The sequence below is a fragment of the Ranitomeya variabilis genome, chromosome 3 (genome assembly GCF_051348905.1).
Source record: "Ranitomeya variabilis isolate aRanVar5 chromosome 3, aRanVar5.hap1, whole genome shotgun sequence".
In the NCBI taxonomy this organism is placed as follows: Eukaryota; Metazoa; Chordata; class Amphibia; order Anura; family Dendrobatidae; genus Ranitomeya; species Ranitomeya variabilis.
In genome coordinates this window covers 408,111,777-408,133,178 of record NC_135234.1, presented here as the reverse complement: position 1 = coordinate 408,133,178, position 21,402 = coordinate 408,111,777, and the positions used below count along the sequence as shown (strand labels likewise).

Sequence of the window (21,402 nt, the reverse complement as noted above, 5' to 3'; positions counted from 1 at the left end):
GAGGAGCTTCCAACTGCACATGAAGGGACGGTGCTCCCTACTGCACATGAAGGGACGGTGCTCCCTACTGCACATGAAGGGACGGTGCTCCCTACTGCACATGAAGGGACGGTGCTCCCTACTGTGCATGCTCACAGGCACCTGTGCTATAAACAATCTAGAATGTCCACGAAGAACAAGAAAAGAAAGGTTGGCACTCACCGGAAAAATTCCAATGTTTATTTCAAGGCTTAAAACATGTTCAGCAGGACGAGGGGAAGTGGAGTGTGAGGACGACTGCCATTTTGCGTTTCGCGCTCCTGCGCTTCTATGGGACCCATAGAAGCGCAGGAGCACAAAAAAGGCAGTGGTCCTCACACTCCACTCCCCCTCGTCCTACTGAACATGTTTTAAGCCTTGAAAAAAAACATTGGAATTTTACAGGTGAGTGCCAACCTTTCTTTTCTTGCTCTTCGTGGACATTCAGTGCTGTCATTTTCTGGTTGAGCACCCCAGGATCAGGGTATATGTTTCTACAGCATTCATTCATTTATTTGGAAGTGCATTGCAATAGCAGGTGTAGCGGTGGTGCTCGTCATTTCTTTTTTCTTTATGTGGACTATAAACAATCTAGGATTATTTTTTTGTCAGTGTAAACAAGCCATTTTACTGTACAACAATAATTACCTGTATGAACAAATCTAGTGCAATATATTAATTAAGGGTATTTAGGAGTTTAATAATACAAATATTTTAATAACTTTTTTTATTTATTTATTCCCAGAAAAACCCTTTAAGATTGTAAAAACTGTGTATCGTTCCAAGGACTGGCCATAATAATTTAATAAAGCTGGAACCATGGTAATGTGAACATAAGATGGCAATAGTTAACTTCCGTAATTTAAAACATTGACTACAGGAATAACATTGCTAATAATATTATGCCTGGAATAAAATAAAATGGATTTTGAAACTTATATACCGTACTATATTTTGATTTTCATTGACATTTATATTTTTCTTAAGCATCCATGGAAACATCACACCCATGTTGATGCTTTTTGGTTACAGCCCTACACATGGTAAAAAATGCAATATACTTTGTTTTCCAGTCCAATGTAACAAACACAAGAGATGAACTACCGGTACATTTTTTAGCCATGAAAAGAAGTATAGGGGAAAGGAAAGATTCTAGGGGGCAAAAGTTAATGTTATATTGTGAGAGATGCCCCCACTCCATAATTTATGCTTTGGACATTGGGTTCAGGAAGTCAATTTCTCTTTCTGTTTTGTTTTGTAGAAAGGGTATAATGGATTCAGAGCAAAACATGGACCCTAATTTATCCCGGTGAGGGGGATCTGTACTCAGCCTCCTTGGCAGACCGCCACTTTCAGTGTATAATTTGAAAGTGAAATCACAGTATTCAGGCCCCAAGTCATCATTTGTAACTTTTTTTTTTTCTTGTAGCATTCGCTAACGTTTTTGAGCAAAATTCTTCAAAATGGTACACAGGGTTCATGATTTTGAGGCAAAAATCAAAAATGCTCTTTTTTTTTGTCTTTAACCTGCATTTCATACTTTCCAGCAGCAAAAATCGCTGAACAGCTGAACAGTTAGGGTATGTTTCCACTGTCAGTTTTGGCAGCGCTTTGGACGCAGCACATGTCCGTTATGTCCAAAGCGCTGCCGGCTTTTGTACGAGTGAGCCGGAGGCGTCCTTACACGCATAGTGTAGATGGGATTTCATAAAATCCCATCCACTATGCTGTAACATCTGGCCGCTGCGGATTAGCCGCTGTAGCTGTACGCAGCGTCCAATCCACAGCGTTTACTGACCGTGGAAACATACCCTTACACGTTTGCCGAAAAAAGCACCAAATTGAAAACTGCTTCAGAAACCTTCGTAAAGGCAGGAAGTAGATCGTGAAGCGACAAAAGTCACATTTCATCAATCTTAAACATCTGGATAAGAAAAGTTGTCAAGGATAAATCGAATAATAATAAAATAAAAAAAACCCAAAAAATGACAACTTATGAAGTGGTGCAAAATGTATGGAGACAAAGAAGCAAATACAAAAAAACTCACTAAAAAGCCAGAAATGATTCCAGAAAGGTGGAGAAACAGCTATGATGAATCAGGGCTTCAGTCTTGTGTGTATGTGTGTGCTACAGATATATTAAAGCAAGTTATCCAGAGCGGGAAACTAAGTTCTTCACAGCTCAGGGTAAGTTATTAGATATTGTTTTAATTTATAAATGACATAAAATAAATGGTCAACGATCAGTCTTAGGAGTGAGAACAAAAAGCAGTAAGAGAGGAAACATAGTAAAGCACTTGGCTGTAGCAAACATGGGCTTTATATACGGACGTAAAGGATGCACGGCACAATGTGAAATCCAGCTCATCCAAGGATCTGAAGATGCGGGTTTATGGGGAATCAGGTGTGTGGACATTTTTATGTTTAGTTATGGGCAGCAGTTTCCTTGATTGTATTGGTCAAAAGCAGTTGGAAGAAAGAAAGACTACATGCACACAGCCATTTATTACCGTATTGTTCTAGTGCATTTGTATTAATCAGCTTTCTTGTGCATGACCTTAGGTTAAAGCCCCATTGGGTGGAAATGCAGGTTGCAGAACTAGCAGGCGTAACACTTGCATGAAAGCTGTGCCATCCCATTCTTGCTGCATTCTTACGTTACCTCTGGGTAAATGCTGAGGAAACATTCTCAGGCTCATCATACCCATATTCACCCAGATGTTAGACTGCTGTTGGCGAGTCACCGGCTGCTGTCTGAGGAAAAGCAGATAGCGGGGAAAAAGTTCCAGTTCGGGAAGGTTTGATTTGCTGTTTCTGATGACCTAGAATAAGGCATACAGTCAAATAAAGCCAACATATTGTTCGTACTAGCAGGCCTGACAGGTGGAAAAGAAAAACCAAACATTAGAATCACACTCTCTATACTGAATGCTCGCTTATGCTGGCCAATTATTGTTACACATTTCTGACAGATCATATTGTCCACTGTGTGAATGAGAAAATAAAAAATAAAATACATTTTTTTCTCCCGGGAGGACTATTTTCCCACAAACACATTAGACCAGACCTGGGCAAAGTCCCACAGGCCGCACCATGCCCTCCCCCAGCCTGTCATCCGCCGCCCAGTGTCAACGCTATCTGCATTTTTGGGATGCAGGCAGCGGTGAATGCATTGGTGGAGGAGGGGCAGACAGCCATGGAGAGACTATGGGGCTCTCATGCTGGACATGGGGAGGCTGCGTGGGGGCTCCTCCCGTATATAGGAGGCTATGTAGGGGCTCCTCCTGTATATAGGAGGCTATGTAGGGGCTCCTCCTGTATTTTGGAGGCTGTGTGGGGGCTCCTCCTGTGTAAAGGAGGCTGTGTGGGGGCTCCTCCTGTATATAGGAGGCTGTGTGGGGGCTCCTCCTGTATATAGGAGGCTGTGTGGGGGCTCCTCCTGTATATAGGAGGCTATGTAAGGGCTCCTCCTGTATATAGGAGGCTATGTGGGGGCTCCTCTTGTGTAAAGGAGGCTGTGTGGGGGCTCCTCCTGTATATAGGAGGCTGTGTGGGGGCTCCTCCCATATACAGGAGGCTGCGTGGGGGCTCCTCCCGTATACAGGAGGCTGTGTGGGGGCTCCTCCCATATACAGGAGACTGCGTGGGGGCTCCTCCGGTATATTGGAGGCTGTGTGGGGGCTCCTCCAGTATATAGGAGATTATGTAGGGGCTACTCCTGTATATAGGAGGCTGTGTGGGGGCTCCTACTGTATATAGGAGGCTATGTAGGGGCTACTCCTGTATATAGGAGGCTGTGTGGGGGCTCCTCCTGTATATAGGAGGCTGTGTGGGGGCTCCTCCTGTATATAGGAGGCTATGTAGGGGCTACTCCTGTATATAGGCGGTTGTGTGGGGCTCCTCCGGTATATAGGAGGCTGCGTGGGGGCTCCTCCCATATATAGGAAGGCTGTGTGGGGGCTCCTCCCGTATATAGGAGGCTGTGTGGGGGCTCCTCTCGTATATAGGAGGCTGTGTGGGGGCTGCTCAATATTAAGTGATACAATATTTAAAATAATTTTAATTGATATGTTAATATTAATATTGTGCAGAATTAAGCCTATTGGTTCGGCCCTCCACAACAGTCATGGCCTCTCATGTGGCCCCTAGGGAAAATTATTTGCCTACTCCTGCATTAGACTAATGTCAAACGAACCTGCTGAAAAGTTCAACCGAGTGCCTAATGTGTTTCAGTGGCGCTGGATAACTTATTGTCATTGGAGATGTTGATCGGCATGTCCGATTTATGACTGCCAATCACTTTGTTCTCCTGGAGATGAGCCACCACCAGACATGTCTGTTGACGGCTTTCTCATAAAGAACAAGTGAACGCTCGTCCAAACGTTGTATAGCTGAAAGTCATCTCATGGGTCTCATCCATCTTGTGGATGTCTATCATTTCTACGAGGGGCAATCGAAGATTATTAGCCAGTTTCATCCTCCCCTTAGTACTGGATACTATACACAAAATCTGAGTATTAGATTTCTGGTTTATTTCCTTTTATTTTAAGAAAAGTGCTTGCAACGTTTTACTATATTTCATTTGTTAACTTCTTTTTGCATAAATTGACCATGGTTATTGTTTTCATCATATTAATCTATGTTTGATAAGTTTAGTTTTGTGCTCTTTAATTGTACGTGTCAAACTCTTACCCACAAACCAAATCTGTACCTCATGGTGATTATATTTGGCCGGCAGCGCCATACAGAGGACTACGTGGGGCTATTATTCTAAATAGAGGACTATGTGGGGCCCATTATATCGTATGGAAGACTAAGCGGGGTCTATTATGTGTGGAGGGCTGTATGGGGATCACAGTTCGGGAATCATGATGTTACCATACTTTGCCAGGGGAGTTGAGGTGGGGTACAGTAGTATCATATTACCGTGCGTGTGGAGTGTACTGTGGAGGAATTCACTCTCGGGGTATCATACTGTGTTTGGGGAACACTTTTGTTGGCATCATACTTTATGGGGGCAATCTAGGAGCTTCAATAGGAGGAAAATTACTTTGTAATGCAAAGTTGTGAGATAATATTCGGTGGGGTCACAGAAGAGCCGAAATCTTTTTTCTTTTGGAGGGGGATGGAGCCCAATTAGATCTTCTGCTATGGGACACCATGATGTCCTTGTGCGCCTCTGCCCACAAGGAAATACCCAGTGTTCCGGTCATGTGGTATGTTTCTTAAGACTTATTAATTAAAATGTACTTTATTTGTGGGACAGCCCCTTTAAGTTTCTTTCCATATTAAATGATCAGGAAAACTTCCTCAATTGTACATATTTTTTCAATAAATATCAAAGTTGGTGTGCAACTTTTTCCAAGTTTTTAATTTTGGCCCTCTATGCAGTGGAGTTTGACATCCCTGTCTTAAATGAATCCTTGAGTATGTGGGAAAATGAGGAAATAACCTAAGGCTGACTGAAAAGAACCAAGCCTTAGTGGTGTCAGTTTTGTGCAATTTTTTGATCAACTGAGACATACACTGGTAAGGTTTTAATCATTTTTTACAAAGTAGGTTTGTAGTGGTTACCCCCAGGCCTACCCACATGGCACACTAGCTCCAGCAACACTGGTTGTGACATTGATCATTGAATTGTTAATTTAAAATACAATTTTCAAAAAATCATCGGGAAAAATACATTTTGCATGTGGCAATATTTACATTTAGTATAGGCGCTGTACAAATTGAATCACACTAAAATGTATGATATATATGCGAGGTTACATAAAAATATGCCTTAATTAAATGGACAACTTTGTAACCTTTGCGTTATAAAGGGTACCTGTCACTAAATTGATGCTGCCCAACCACGGACAGCATGAATCAGAGCCTGGCTGCGTGACGGCAGCCTGCAAGGTTTTACTCTGAAATACCATGGCGTTCCTGCAAAAACATACTTTGAAGAGCTGATGGGTGTCAAAGGAAGAAACAAGACTAGGTAGTCTTCTCCCGTCACTTCTATAGCAGATTTCCAGGTCTCTCACTATTTTCACACTAGTCATGTCCTCCTAACAGCCGCGCATGGAATCGCGATCCACCCGTGGCTGTTAACATGTTAAATGCCCCATTCAAAATAAAACAATAAAAAAAACAAATATACACATATTTGGTATCGCCGTGTTCAGACTTGCCCGATCAATATATAAAATTAATCTAATTGGTAAACGATGTAGCTATAAAAAAAAAAATTGAAACGCGAGAATTACGTTTTTTGGTCGCTGCAACATTGCAATAAAATGCAATAACGGGCGATCAAAAGATCATTTACCCATCAAGATGGTATCAATAAAAACATCAGATCGACGCGCAAAAAATAAGCCCTCACCGGGCCCTAGATCCTAAAAAATTGAGACGCTACGGGTCTCGGAAAATGGCAATTTATTTTTTTTTTTTTTTTTTTTTTAGAGACTTGGATCTTTTTTTTTTTTTTCAAAAAAAAAAACCTATACATGTTTGGTGTCTGTGAACTCGAAATTACCTGGAGAATCATATTGGTAGGTCAGATTAAGCATTTAGTGAACATGGCAAAAAAAAAAATAAAATAAAAAATTGTGGAATTGCATTTGGAATTTTTTCTCGTTTTCCAGTACACGACATTGTAAAATCAATGGTGTCGTTCAAAAGTAGAACTCGTTCCTCAAAAAACAAGCCCTCACATAGCCATATTGATGGAAAAATTAAAAAGTTATGGACGTGGCAAGAAGGGGAGAAAAAAAAGGAAATGCAAAAATGGAAATACCCCTGGTCCTTAAGGGGGTATACAATATTTACATGAGGAATCTGCAATGTTTCAAGACTCTTTTCTGAGATTTTCAAATGAGACTAAAATATTAGATAAAAAAAGGAGTCTACTCCTTATGAAAAGACAATGTACTGAATAAAGAAGTAAATCCAATATAAGGACTGAAGCTTATATAAAGCTTTTCTAATATTCCAACGTTCAATCCAGTCTATTGTAAAAATAACAATAACGCTGAATGAGTTGGCAATTTTTTATAAGAAATCTTCTTCTAGCAAGTATTGTAAACTCCTGTTACCTACGGATATACGTTATATTTTTACTTTACTTTCAGGTTCTACTACACCACTTTCACAACTACCACCTTTATATCAGACACATTATCACAGTCGGATGCTTTGTAGGACATCATAGGCAAGTATTTTCCATGTGGTCCAACATGCCTCTATAAATATGAGCAGTGAAGCGCAAGAAAAATCATTTACATTATATACCCTTGCTCCCTTTTAAGCTAGAATAAAAAGACATGAATGGGAATTACTACTTACCGGCCGAGGTAAGGACAGGTTTGCTCCATACCAGTGATACAATGCTCTCCATACCGGCTCAGGAACGATTTCATAATCTTTTCCACGAAAAAGAGATGGATTTTGTTTTATTCGTCCCCCTTCCAGGGTTAAGGAGGGTACCTAGAAGAAACCATAGAGAATATTAAATTACTCATGTATACTGTGAAATAAAATTAAAAATGAACTATTTTGTGTTTTTATAATTCATAAAGAGATCGATGAATTATTGCTTCTAAAAACAATAAAAAAAACAGTACAAAACGGATAATCAATTTTTCCTTTTATTCTTATTGATCCTGAGACCACATCACAGATATCAGATGACGAATGATAAAAATAATTTCCACTTTAATGGGTACAGATATTTATTTTTAACTTTTCACTGACAAATCTGCATTGGAAAACATTATATTCTGAAACAAAGCTGTTTATACATAATTCTAGGTCTGAGAAAATAATTGATGACAAAACAACTATAAGAGTCAAAAGCATAGCTAGAAGCTATTGCAATGACCTGGAGAAAAAAAAATAGGAAGTATATTTACTGAAGGGAATTGGTCAGTTAGATCAACCCCCGAATAGCACATAATGGTAGGACTTTGAAAGCGAAATCCATTACCACCTTTATATCTTCATATCTGTTGCTGCATTCGCAAGTGAGAAGCATTCTAACTCACATACAAATTGAGGCATTAATAGCTCTTGATGCGACAGATAACTTCCCAAGCCTCTACTCTTCTAAGGTTGCTTCCTTGCCAGGCACCTGCCTCTTTAGCTTGATTGATCGCTTAGTGTCGGATTTCCTTGCCTAATGTCACACTGACAGGAAGTTATCAGCCAAGCTAAAGAGTCAGGAGCTGGGAAGGAAAACCTAGGGAGATAGAGGCCAAGAACACTTACCATGTCATTAGCATATCAATTTAAACATTGAATTCTCTGGAATGAAGCAACAAATAAAATATGTAAAGGTGTCCTTGGATTTGTCTTGCAAAGACCTGCATGCCACTAGGATATTTGAGGGGTATCTTACTTACAGATTACCTTCAAGCAGGAGTACATTGCTGCTGGGTTGGAGAACAAGTTTTAGACCAGTTATATAACCATGGTCTACTTCTCACATAATTGTATTAAGTTCTGAAAAATGTTGTCAATAGGCATAAACAAGAAAGTAATGTCAGTAACATGTATATCAATTATATTGGAAATTCATGACAGGCACTGCAATGGAGTCAAACACTCTCTCATATTTACCGGTATTTAGAATTAAAATCGGTGAAATAATTAATGATCTCCTTAATTTATTTCATAGTAGTATTCCTTTTGTTTTAGACAGCCCAAAGCAGTGTTTCCCAACTAGCAGATTTATGGCATCAAAGTATGATGCATTAGAGACACCAGTTATGTTATGGCATTATCACAACTTAAGGGAGAAGTCCCATAAGCAACATTTATCCACAGGATATGTTATAAATGTAAGATTGTTGGCCCAAGAGTCCCATTGATCTACAGAACCAAGGTCTCGAAGTCCCCTGTGTGAACGGTTACTGAGCATGTGTGACCACAGGCGCTATGACACTGGTCACACATGCTCACTAGCACTTCATTCACCCCGGGAACTTCAGGATAACATTCTACATCATCAATCCTGTTAATAGGTGATAGATGTCGTTTTGGGTCAACCCTTTTAATACTAAGATCAAATCCATATCATTGGCAGTTAAGAGTAAAATTCATTTCAATAAAGCATATCTAGAAAGATTCTTCGCCTCACTTTTACAGACTGTGTAGTACAATAGCATCTGTAACATGCTGTAGACCTGCTACAGATTGGGAGCCACAGGTCTGCAGAGTGAATTATAATGTGGAAGGGAAGCCATTACAACCACACTCCTTTGATAGCTATGCAACTCATCTAACTACATAAGATTGTCCTGCCTACACGTAAGTCCGCACTTCAAAGATGTATTCTATAATGTACGACATTAACAAATCTGAAAAATTCATTTTGACTTGATAGGGCTCAGAACTTGATTTTAATGCATTTTAAATTTAGAATTTTTTCAACTACAAAACATGAAAATGTGATAATGACTAAACAGTTTGTCAAAGTGTTACTTTATCATTAGCATATGAAAGTTTAACATCAATTTGCAATTCTAATCCCACATTTAATGTATGTCAGACGTGAGAAACTTTATAAATAGTTACTCAATTTTCAAGTGTAATTTGGCTCAGCTATGCTTTAAACTTAAACTGGCCAGTCAGTAGGGAGATTTAGAATTGGTTTTTAACCCCTTCATTTCCAGGCCTATTTTCACCCTCCCGATCAGGCCAATTCTTTCAGCTCTGACCATTGTCACAGGTCATAACTCTGGAACGCTTCACTATATCCAAGTGATTCTGAGCTTATTTTATCATGTTAGTGGTAAATTTTGAAGAAATTATTTGAGTTTATTTATGAAAATTTGAAACTCAATTTTTATGCCCTTAAACCCGATAGACATATCAAACAAAAGAGTTAATACACAATATGTGTCACATGTCTACTTCACATCAGAATCCTGTTTTAAACTATTTTTATTTTGTTACGGCGTTAGAAGGGTTCAAAGTTTATCAGTAATTTCTCTATTTTCAAACACAATTTACAAAACCATTTTTTTTTTAGGGACCCCAGCACATTTGAAGCTACCATGAGGGGCATATGCCACAGAACACACCCAAAATTGGCACCATTTTAAAAAACTATGCATAAAAAGTTTATTAATGCTTTAGGGGCTTCTCTGGTATTAAAGCAATAGAAGGAAAAAAATGTTACTTTTTCCCACAAAAAATATCGCTTTAGCCCCAAATTTTGCATTTTTGAAAGAGTAAAGGTACCTTCACACATAACGATATCGTTAACGATATCGTTGCAACGTCACGCTTTTGGTGACGTAGCAACGATCCCGCTAACGATCTCGTTATAGTGTGACAGCGACCAACGATCAGGCCCCTGCTGGGAGATCGTTGGTCGTAGGGAATGATCAGGACCTTTTTTTGGTCGCTGATCACCCGCTGTCATCGCTGGATCAGCGTGTGTGACGCCGATCCAGCGATGTGTTCACTTGTAACCAGGGTAAATATCGGTAAGTCGTTTAGTGTAACGGTACCTTAACAGGGTACAATTGACCAAACAATGTGTTGTGCAAGGTCTCCCGAATACACTGAATGGTGCAAAGCTACTGTTTGGGAGCACAGCAGGGCTCGAAAGGAAAGGAGCGTCATTCAACTTTTGGAGAGCAAAATTGGCTGGAATAGATAGTGGGCGCAATGTCGTACTTGCAAAGCTTCTGATGTGCCTTAACAGCGGAAACCCCCCACAAGTGACCCCATTTTGGACACTACACCCCTCAAGAAATTTATCTACATGCATGGTGAGCACCTTGAACCCACATAGGCTTCACAGAATTTTATAACGTTGAGCAGTGAAAATGAAAAAATACATTTTTAGCGCTCAGGCGAGTCACAATTGTAAAACATTGGGCTGAGTCATAGGAAAATTACATTTTTTTTTACTAAAATGTTGCTTTGGACCCAAGTTTTCAATTTTCAAAAGGTTAACAGACAAAAATGGTCAGTACCATTTGTTATGCAATTTCTCCCGAGTACGTCAATACCCCATAAGTCGTCAAAAGCTACTTCTCAAGCACAGTGCAAAGCTGACAAGGGAAGGAGCACCATATTCTAGTGCACATTTTACTGGAATGTTTTGAGGGTGCCATGCCACATTGGCAGAGCCACTGAGGTGCCAGAACAGTTGAACCCCCCCATAAGTGACCTTATTTTACAAACTACATCTCTCAATTAATATATCTAGGGGTGCAGTGATCATATTATCACCACGAGTGTCACAGAATTTTATACCATTGGGCAGTGAAGAAAACAATTACATTTTTACCACTAAAATTTAATTTTAGCCCCAGACTTTACATTTTACAAGGGAAAATGGGCAAAAATGACACCATAAGTTGTCTCACAAATTGTGCTGAACGAAGATATACCCCCCCATATGTGGCTGCACTGTACTGTTAGCCACACGGCAAGACTCGGAAGGGAAGAGCGCAATTTGAATCAGAGAACAAAATTAACCTAGAATAGTTTGCAGGATCCATATACAGACCCCTTAAGTGCCAGAAGAGCAGAATTCACCCTCAAAAGTCCCCATTTTTGAAATTACACTCCTCTAGAATTTATCTACAGCTGTAGTGACAATTTTGACTCCCTGGGCGTTTTCTAGAAACAAGCAGCAGTAGATGTGGCTGAGTGAAAATTGCTAATCTGCCACTGTAGTGCCCATACATTAAGTGCAGTTTGTGATTCTGAGACACTCACCCCATAAATTAGGCAGGCCCTCTTTGTTACAGAAATGCAAAACATGTGGACACTAAATGTGGTTTAGGCACACTGGGGCTCAAAAAGGGGAGACATTTAGATTTAGGAGAGCAGAATTCACTGGATTCCTTTTTTGGGAGGGTGGGGGAGCCATAATGCTTTTCCAGAACCTTTATACTACCAGTAACGTGGTAGCCCCTGTTATTTCCATTGACAGATGCCTTGCTTTTTTGTGGATTGAGTTGAAGCTTTTATTGGGAACATTTTGGATATTTATCCTGTACTCTATGCTGAGCACTAACATCGGAGTTTCCAACTAAATCTCCGAATAAACCGATTCAGAAAAAACCTCCGAGAAATCCATTCACTATAATGAGGCAGCAGTGTTTCTCTGGTCTTCGTCTGGCTTCTGTTGAGCAATGTCTTTCTTATCACAGGTGCACAAAACTGTGGCGGACCGCACTTCTATGCGCACTTAAAAAGACGACACCTCCGGATCATAGGCCAGATGGCGTCCACAGTATCTCCATATATCTCATTATAGGGAATCTACTGTCTGAATCACGTATTTCAGAGATTTACACGGAAACACCAGATTAAAACGCGCAGTGCAGGATAAATGTGCGGCGAGCCTTACTGCAATCTTTGGGAGGCCGAATTAACAAACCAACAGCAGGTGAAGAATTGGTTTTATTTATTTTTTAAGCAGTTCCTCGAGCGGTATAAGTGATTCAACTGCTTTATTCTCCGGGTCGGTGTGATTACAGCGTTACCAGATTTAAATCGGATTTTTAGGTTTGGCTAAAACACTATTTCCTTTTTTTTTGATAAAAACACTTTTTGCATTACCATATTTTGAGAGCTACAATTTTTCTATATTTCAGCTGACAGACTCATGTGATAGCTTGTTTTTTGCGGGACCTGTTGACATTTTTATTGGTACCATTTTCAAGCTGATAGAAGCATGTGCGGGCTTGTTTTTTGTTGGACGAATTGTCGTTTTTATTTAGTAGCATTTTTGGGCACATAACATTTTTTGATCGCTTTCTATTCCGATTTTTGGGAGGCATGTGCTAAGAATAAATATGAAACCTTTAGATAGCGTCTAGCTCAGCGTTCCCGGAGCTCGACTTCCTCGATCCCTAAGAGGTCTATCAAACTTCACCCAGGTATTTCTTGATTATTTACAGGCAGTTTTCACACCAGTATGGCTATAGGAGGTCATTTAAGTGTATGGTGGATGCTGACACTTTACTTTGCTTTGGTGGGCCATTATGTTGATGCATAATCTTCTATCTAAAGGTTTCATATTTATTCTTAGCACATGCAACTACCTTTGATTGTAAGCCTTGTTGTATTGTGGTTTTCTGATAACCATATTTATTCACTAACCTTTGGGAACTGGTAGGCACTTCATCTTTGTCATTAGTAATTTTATCATCTTCCATTACATTTTTCCATAACGTATGAGTCCATACTGTCATTTTTCATTTTTCTATTAGCGATTTATTTCTGATACTTAATATCCTAAGGGTCCTAGTGGTGTTGGGTTTTCTGTGGATGGGGTGGGGTCACAGAACTCTGATTATTAATCTACAAATATATATTCTCTATTTTTGGATACAGAACACTGCCCCTTTACTAGCAATTTCAGCGTCCCCTATATCGCATTATGCTTTTTTATTGTTTTTATTAGTCAGTTTAAAAAAAAAACCCAAAAAAACCTTTTTAATAATATGGATATCTTCATTACTCAGTCTTCAGTACTTTGAGTCTGGGTTTGTATTTGGTTACATTTAGTAGGAACTGCCATATAGCATTATTTGTAAACACACACATACATACATACACACATATACACAAACACAGTGTGAAAAATAAGTATTTGATACAATGTCAATTTTGCAAGTTTTCCCACCTACAAAGAATAGAGAGGTCGGTAATTCTATTATAGATACACTTCAACTGTGAGAGACAGAATCTAAAAACAAAAACCAGAAAATCACATTGTATGGTTTTTACATAATTAAATTGCATTAAATAAGTACGGTATTTGATCACCTACCAACCAGCAAGAATTCTGGCTCGCACAGACCTGTCATGACAATGACCCGAAACACACGGCCAAGGCAACTAAGGAGAAGATCTGTATGGAGGAGTGGGCCAAAATCCCTGCTGCAATGTGTGCAAACTTGGTCAAGAACTACAGGAAACGTCTGACCTCTGTAATTGCAAACAAAGGTTTCTGTACCAAATATTAAGTTCTGTTTTTCTATTGTATCAAACACTTATTTCATGCAATAAAATGCAAATTAATTATATAAAAATCATACAATGTGATTTTCTGGTTTTCATTTTTAGATAATGCCTCTCACAGTTGGTACCTACGATAAAAATTACAGACCTCTCCGTTCTTTGTAGGTGGGAAAACGTGCCAAATTTGCAGTGTATCTAATACTTATTTTCCCCACTGTGTGTGTATACACACACACACACACACACACACACGGGGAGCCTGAATCCAAAAATGACAAGCTCTTTAAAGAAAAGAGTCACGTGTTTCACCATAGCACAATTGACATGAAAAGATAAAGCTGCAATACCGCATAAAACCTGTGGACTAGTGTGGCATTGTTTGCAGAAAAAAGCAGCCATGTTTCTATAATTTTGTGCAACCCTTTATTTCACAGTAAAATATCAGTAAAATGTTGCAATTTGATTTATGTTTCTAATTGTTCTGTTTTTATCTTGTACATATGTTACAATTCTATTCCTGTCTCTGCTGCAGTTTTGGCTACAGTGCTTTGTGTGAGTGGCATGGAGTGACATTATTTAACATTCTGGGCATCAGTTTTGCTTTATAGATTTATACTTTCAAGTCAATGGTCTCCTGTAGTGTTCCTACAATTGTGCTAGTAATCTGCATCGCTTCACCGCCATCATCTTCCAAGCCTTATCTCACTCTTTGAATTCTGAAACTATCTAAGAGAACATTAAATGTTACAGCTCCTTGACTTTACTTTACTCTCCATCCCATACATGCCTCAAGTGTCAAGACCTGTGATTACTAACAGCTTTCAGCTCATATCTCTTGACTCCAGCAGTCAGTGAGGGAGAGGGGCAGTATAGAGAAAGCTGAGACTCATTACAAACAATTCTAGTAGCTCTTTGCGCAACTCAAATGAGATTTATTGGCAGGACCAAATACACATTAGCATGGTCAAAGCAAGTATAATGCTGCCAACTCTGCTGTACTACCCGTCCTCCACACTGACTGCTGGAGATGAAAGCTGCTCATCACACTCAGGTCTGCTGCACTCCAGCACATGTATTCATACTCGGCAGTGAGGAGAGCGCACTGTGTCAATGTCTCACACAGAGCCTGTCCTAAGCTATAATGGGGATGTATTTTTCCCCCTTGTATGTGAATTTCTGCTTATGATTGGCAGAGCTGGCAGCATTATGAGAGGAGCGCTTCTATAAGTGTTTGTAATGAGACTCAACTCTGTTGCGCTGCCCCTCCCCCCATGATGACTGCCAAAAGTGAGAACTGAAAGCTGGCAGTTACTCACACTCGGGTCTGCTGGGCTCCAGTAAATTTCAGCAATCTGCAGTAAGAGGAGAGAACTGTGTGTCAATGCTATTCTGGGGGCATACTTTCTTTCCCCAGTGTTTCGCAGCCTGCTTATGATTGTTCAGCATTATAGAGGAAGCCATACACTCCCCCAGTCAACAACTGTCAGCGAATGCCCACTAATGTGAGTGACGAATACTTTGAACACATAGCTCCGCAACGGAGGGGAGAAATTTATTAAAAAAAAAAATTATAAAACTTTTTTTTTCTCTGTGTGTCCAGATCAATATGAAAAATTGTGCAAATGATCCTCTAATTCAGAGATAATGCACAATGTGGGGCATATGTTCATTAATTTGTCTAAATGATCGAGACTATAATGTTCTTAGATGTGATGATTATAAACCTGACAATGTCTAATTAATTTACTTTTATGGAGCTTAGGAATGGTAGCAGCAGTGTTTTGCAAAGTGTTCCCTAAAAATGTTTAAATGAGTTAATTATGCAGTTTTAATTAATAAACGTACCCCAATTAGCATAGGTCCCTCAGTGCCTCCATTTTACCTTTCCATGCTCAACACAGGAAAGTGTTTCCTGTGTCATCATGTGAGCAATGGTGAGGAAAGGGGACTGGCTGACTGCCTCACCCTTCTCTATGTATTGGCAGTGAACGTGCTAATTTAGCTATTGAAATGATCAGTCAGCCAGACCCTTCACAAGAAACACTTTCCTTTGGTAGGCATAGGAGCTGAACTGGAGATGCTGGGACATTATCGGTCCCCAGGTCTTTGCTACCCCTTTTGAGAGCAGCATGATGTAGGGGAAGAGTCCCTAATTCCAGAAATGCCTCACTTACTGGGCTGAATGCTGTTATTTTGATAAAATCACTATTTTATCTGCTACAGATCTACCAAGTCTCTGAAAGCTAAGCTCTGTATAACCCTGCCCACACAACTGATTGGCAGATTTCTGCCTATGCAGAGTTTACGCAGAAATTTACCAATCAATAGATCAGTGGTGTGGGAGGGGTTATACAGAGTTCATGAATATTGAGGACTGCATAGCAGTAGGTTTACTATCCTCTAGTGATAATCTCCTGCTGCTAAAACAGTGATTTTATCAAAACTACATCAAGCAGACTGCTAAGTGGCACATCACTGAAGTCAGGGTCCCCGTTAATGTTTAAAAACATTTAAAAAAAAAAAGTGTAACCTGTGATTATAATCAGGCATGTGAAATTTATTATACAGATATACAAGTTATAGGAAAATTTCCTTATAATATTAATAGGCATGGAGGCGTCTAAGACTTTTACCTTATTGATTAAATTCAACAGAAATCTAAACAATATACTGAATGTACAACTCACCTTGACATTCTCTTGTGTTACCAGTGGCTGGTTGTCAATAGCACCAGGTTTCTGTGGATTAAGCTGCAATAATATGCTACCATTGGGACCACCCATACACTGGTTATTGTTATCCGAAGTGTTATGCTGGCGTGCAAAGCACATGTCTGCACCTGGCGTGCTGGAGTAAAGGAAAACTGGAACGGAAAAGAAAGGCACATTTTCACTATAAAAAAACATAAATAAGTAAAATGTATTAAAAAGCTTAGTTTCTCCCAGATGTCCCTGCCCTTCATTACTAGAGGGCGTCAGGGGAAGGAGAATTCAATAGGAGCCAAGAACTGCAATGACTGGATGTGGACATTAGCAGCCACAGATTGACTCTGCTGAATTGGTTTGAACTATTTAATTAGTATGCGCTCACCAGGTCAAAGGTCATTGTGAAAGGAGACTGAGGAGGGGAGAACTGACAACTATTGTGAATGGCGAATCCAGTTTTATCAACTGTACATAGAGGTGTTCATTTTCATTGTAATCAAGTCTGTGATGATAACGACACTGCTGGTAAGTCTTGTACAGAACAGGATTAGTTAGTCTGCTTTAGCAGAAATTGTGAAAGTTTCAAAAAAAAAGTTACTTTTATTTTGTTTTTTTGTAGCAATAATATGGAAAATTGTAAAAACAAACTTAAAAAAAGAACATCTAACAAACAATAGAATTAAACAATACATCATCTTGTGCATCACATTTTATTAGGCATTTAAAAAACTAAATCCATAGTTACTGACAAAGACATAGTGGGAAAAGAGATTGCCTAATATGCTAAATCTTGGCATACATTTCTGAGAAAAAGTAACCAACTAGTAAGTGATATAAAGCTAGATTAAACATTTATTGTAGTTATCAGACCGCATGAATCGCTAAATTTGATTAAACTCCCTAACTTTGACAGTGCATCCCCAGTTCACATCAGGACTACAAGATCCCAGGTACTTTCAGCTGCATCACATCTAATGTAGTGTACCTAATTATTTGTATTAAATGTCCCAATGAGGGTCTATGTAGGGGAGACAGGGCAAAAACTGAGAACAAGGATGAACTCTCACTGCCACACAATAAGAGAAAAAAGAATGGATCTACCTGTGGCAAAACATTTTGGTATCCCAGACCACAGCACCATGGACATGAAATTACTTGTATTAAAGGGTAATTTCAAATCTCAGAGAGACAGAAGGGTCTGGGAGTATAAACTTATGATAACTTTTGACACACTCAGTGCAGGAATGAATGTGTTGCATGGATTTATGTCTTTTTACATAAATTAAGGAATTTGCTCCTCAGATCTGGTGGGGGTATCACAACACAGAACCAGACCCCAATCAGAGGATAATAAAACATTCATACTCTTATCTATGAACTGTTCCAATATTTATGGACATAACTGTTTATCACTCTCCCATAATGATTGTTCTGCTTCACGTCACCTGTCTTATCTATGGCATTTTTCTGTGCTGTGTTGTGCATAAATATGAGATTCTTCAGAATTTGTATTAATTAGTCTATGCCTGATGAAGAGACCTGAGTAGTCTCGAAAGCTTGCAATTTGTTACCATCTTTTCAGTTAGCCATTAAAAAGGTATCAACCACTGAGGACTCTCAATTCCAAATATTTTTCTATAAAGTGGACAGTCTTAAAATGCAGTAATTTTTTCAAAGTGGCGTAATATCATTGCAATTTAGGCCATACCCTTTTCCTCACAAGCCACATCCACCTTTCTACTATCCTCACCCTTTCCAAGTATAGTTGCCATCTCTTAATTAATTAAAGGGATTGTTGACACCTCGGACAATCCGTTCTGAACTCCTATAGCCCCCCAGTAACATAATGAGACCTATACTTGCCTTCAGAGGTGGCGCTGTTCCATCGGTGTCAGCACTGGCTCTCCCTATGCTCTGGTAACATTGTTATGTCCCTTAATCTCTGTGATAAATTAGAGCTGGCTTCTTTCTACCCTCCTTCAGACAAATCTAGACACCCGGAAAAAGTGAGAGCTGCTTCCGTCCTCTCACTTCTTCTGGATGTCAATTACATCCTGCACTAATTCGCCACAGGAATTGTGCAACATAATGACACATGAGCTCCCAAGAGAGCCAGTGCCAACACTGCTGGAACAGCACTGGCACCAGAGGCAAGTGTTATTCTACAGGGGGAAAACGGTAATTAAGAAGGGGTTGTCCGAGTAGTGGACAACCCCTTTAAATTACAGTAGGGTCAGGAAATATTTGGACAATGACCGAATCTTCGCGATTTGGGCTCTGTATGCCACTATTTTTTATTTAAAATGAAACAAATGAGATGCAATTGAAATACAGGATAAATTAAAGGGGTTGAACAAAAATATCCTTTGAAATGCTTAGGAATTGCTACCATTTTTCTATAAAGACTCCTCATCTCAAAAGTAATTGGACAAATTAACTTTACCATAAATAAAATGTTTATTTTTTATACTTTGTAGGGAATCCTTTGCAGGCAATCATTGCCTGACGTCTGGAAGCCATGGAGGACACCAAACGCTGGGTTTCCTCCTTTGTGATGCTTTGCCAGGTCTTTACTGTAGGTGACTTCAGTTGTAGCTTGTTTGTGGGTCGTTCTGCCTTAAGCATGTGAAATGCATGATCAATGGGGTTGAAATCTTGTGACTGATGTGACCATTGCAGAATATTCCACTTCTTTGCATTAGGGTTGCAGTATGTTTAGGTCAATGTCCATCTGCACTGTAAAGCACCGTTTAATCAACCTTGCTGCATTTGCTTGAATCTAAGCAGAATTAGCCCTGTACACTTCAGAATTAATCCGGCTGCTTCAGTCTTCAGTGACATCATCAATAGAGAAGGGCTAACATGAACAGCAAAGTTCAGGATCCACACCAATCACCTACTGTTCGGGCACGGACCAGAAACACGACCTTTACCAGGAAGTCTGTGCTACTGTTCGGGTTTGGCCCTAAAAACACCGGGTGTTACTCGCGCTGTCATGTGCATGACAGAGCGGCAAACCTTGCCTCTGATCAGCGGTAAAATCATTAACGCCAGTCAGACAGTGGCGGTTCCAACACTGTCAAATGATAGCATGAGCCTGCAGCTGTGATCAGAGGTAAAAAGTTTACCTCTGGTCACTGGTGTCGGCTGATGGGACTACTACTCCCATCAGCCTACGCCTGTTGCTACTATTAACAGTGAGAGCAGGTGGCGGCTGATGGGAGTATTCATCAGCCAGCGCCTGCCCTCTAAAAAAATAATTTTTTTTAAAAAAAGGTGTGGGCTCTCCTGTATTTCTGATTACCAGCCAAGCAAAACAGACAACTGTGGGCTACAACTCTCTGCTGTCAGCGTTCGCAAGGCTGGTAACCAAGAACAGAGGGGTTACCACGCCGTTTTTTTAAATTATTTAAATAAATAATGAAAAAAAAAAAAGTTGTGAGGTTCCCCTCATTTTTGACAACCAGCCAAGCTAAAACAGACAGCTGGGGGTTGGCATATATCGGTTGTTATGGGACCATTTATATTGCCCCCCCAGTCTAAAAATTGCAGCCGTCAGCTGCCTAGAAATGGCACATCTACTAGATATGCCAATTCTGGCACTTTGCCCAGCTCTTCCTACTTGGCCTGTCTATAAGATGCCTATCCATTACTAACATTATAGTTGTATTTAACCCCTTCATGACCCAGCCTATTTTGGCCTTAATGACCTTGCCGTTTTTTGCAATTCTGACCAGTGTCCCTTTATGAGGTAATAACTCAGGAACGCTTCAACGGATCCTAGCGATTCTGAGATTGTTTTTTCGTGACATATTGGGCTTCATGTTAGTGGTAAATTTAGGTCGATAATTTCTGAGTTTATTTGTGAAAAAAAAGGAAATTTGGCAAAAAATTTGAAAATTTCGCAATTTTCACATTTTGAATTTTTATTCTGTTAAACCAGAGAGTTATGTGACACAAAATAGTTAATAAATAACATTTCCCACATGTCTACTTTACACCAGCACAATTTTGGAAACAAATTTTTTTTTTTGCTAGGAAGTTATAAGGGTTAAAATTTGACCAGTGATTTCTCATTTTTACAACAAAATTTACAAAACCATTTTTTTTAGGGACCACCTCACATTTGAAGTCAGTTTGAGGGGTCTACATGGCTGAAAATACCCAAAAGTGACACCATTGTAAAAACTGCACCCCTCAAGGTGCTCAAAACCACATTCAAGAAGTTTATTAACCCTTCAGGTGTTTCACAGCAGCAGAAGCAACATGGAAGTAAAAAATGAACATTTAACTTTTTAGTCACAAAAATGATCTTTTAGCGAAATTTTTTTTATTTTCCCAAGGGTAAAAGGAGAAACTGGACCACGAAAGTTGTTGTCCAATTTGTCCTGAGTACGCCGATACCTCATATGTGGGGGTAAACCCCTGTTTGGGCGCACGGCAGGGCTCGGAAGGGAAGGAGCGCCATTTGACTTTTTCAATGAAAAATTGGCTCCAATCTTTAGCGGACACCATGTCGCGTTTGGAGAGCCCCCGTGTGCCTAAACATTGGAGCTCCCCCACAAGTGACCCCATTTTGGAAACTAGACCCCCCAAGGAACTTATCTAGAAGCATAGTGAGCACTTTAAACCCCCAGGTGCTTCACAAATTGATCCGTAAAAATGAAACAGTACTTTTTTTTCACAAAAAAATTATTTT

At 39.7% G+C, this 21,402-nt stretch overlaps 1 protein-coding gene across 2 annotated transcripts in view; it reads right to left on the bottom strand.

Annotated features, from left to right (window-relative positions):
• Positions 1 to 21,402, bottom strand: part of USP32 (ubiquitin specific peptidase 32) — a 278,060-nt gene that overhangs the window by 97,892 nt on the left and 158,766 nt on the right. Inside the window, exons 14-16 of one of the 2 annotated variants that reach the window (XM_077296233.1) lie at positions 16,686 to 16,861; positions 7,351 to 7,491; positions 2,681 to 2,840 (exon numbers count right to left, since the gene is read on the bottom strand). In XM_077296233.1, the coding sequence (XP_077152348.1) occupies positions 2,681 to 2,840; positions 7,351 to 7,491; positions 16,686 to 16,861 (477 nt within the window). The remainder of the gene's footprint in view (positions 1 to 2,680; positions 2,841 to 7,350; positions 7,492 to 16,685; positions 16,862 to 21,402) is intronic. The other variant, XM_077296234.1, reaches the window with a different exon arrangement.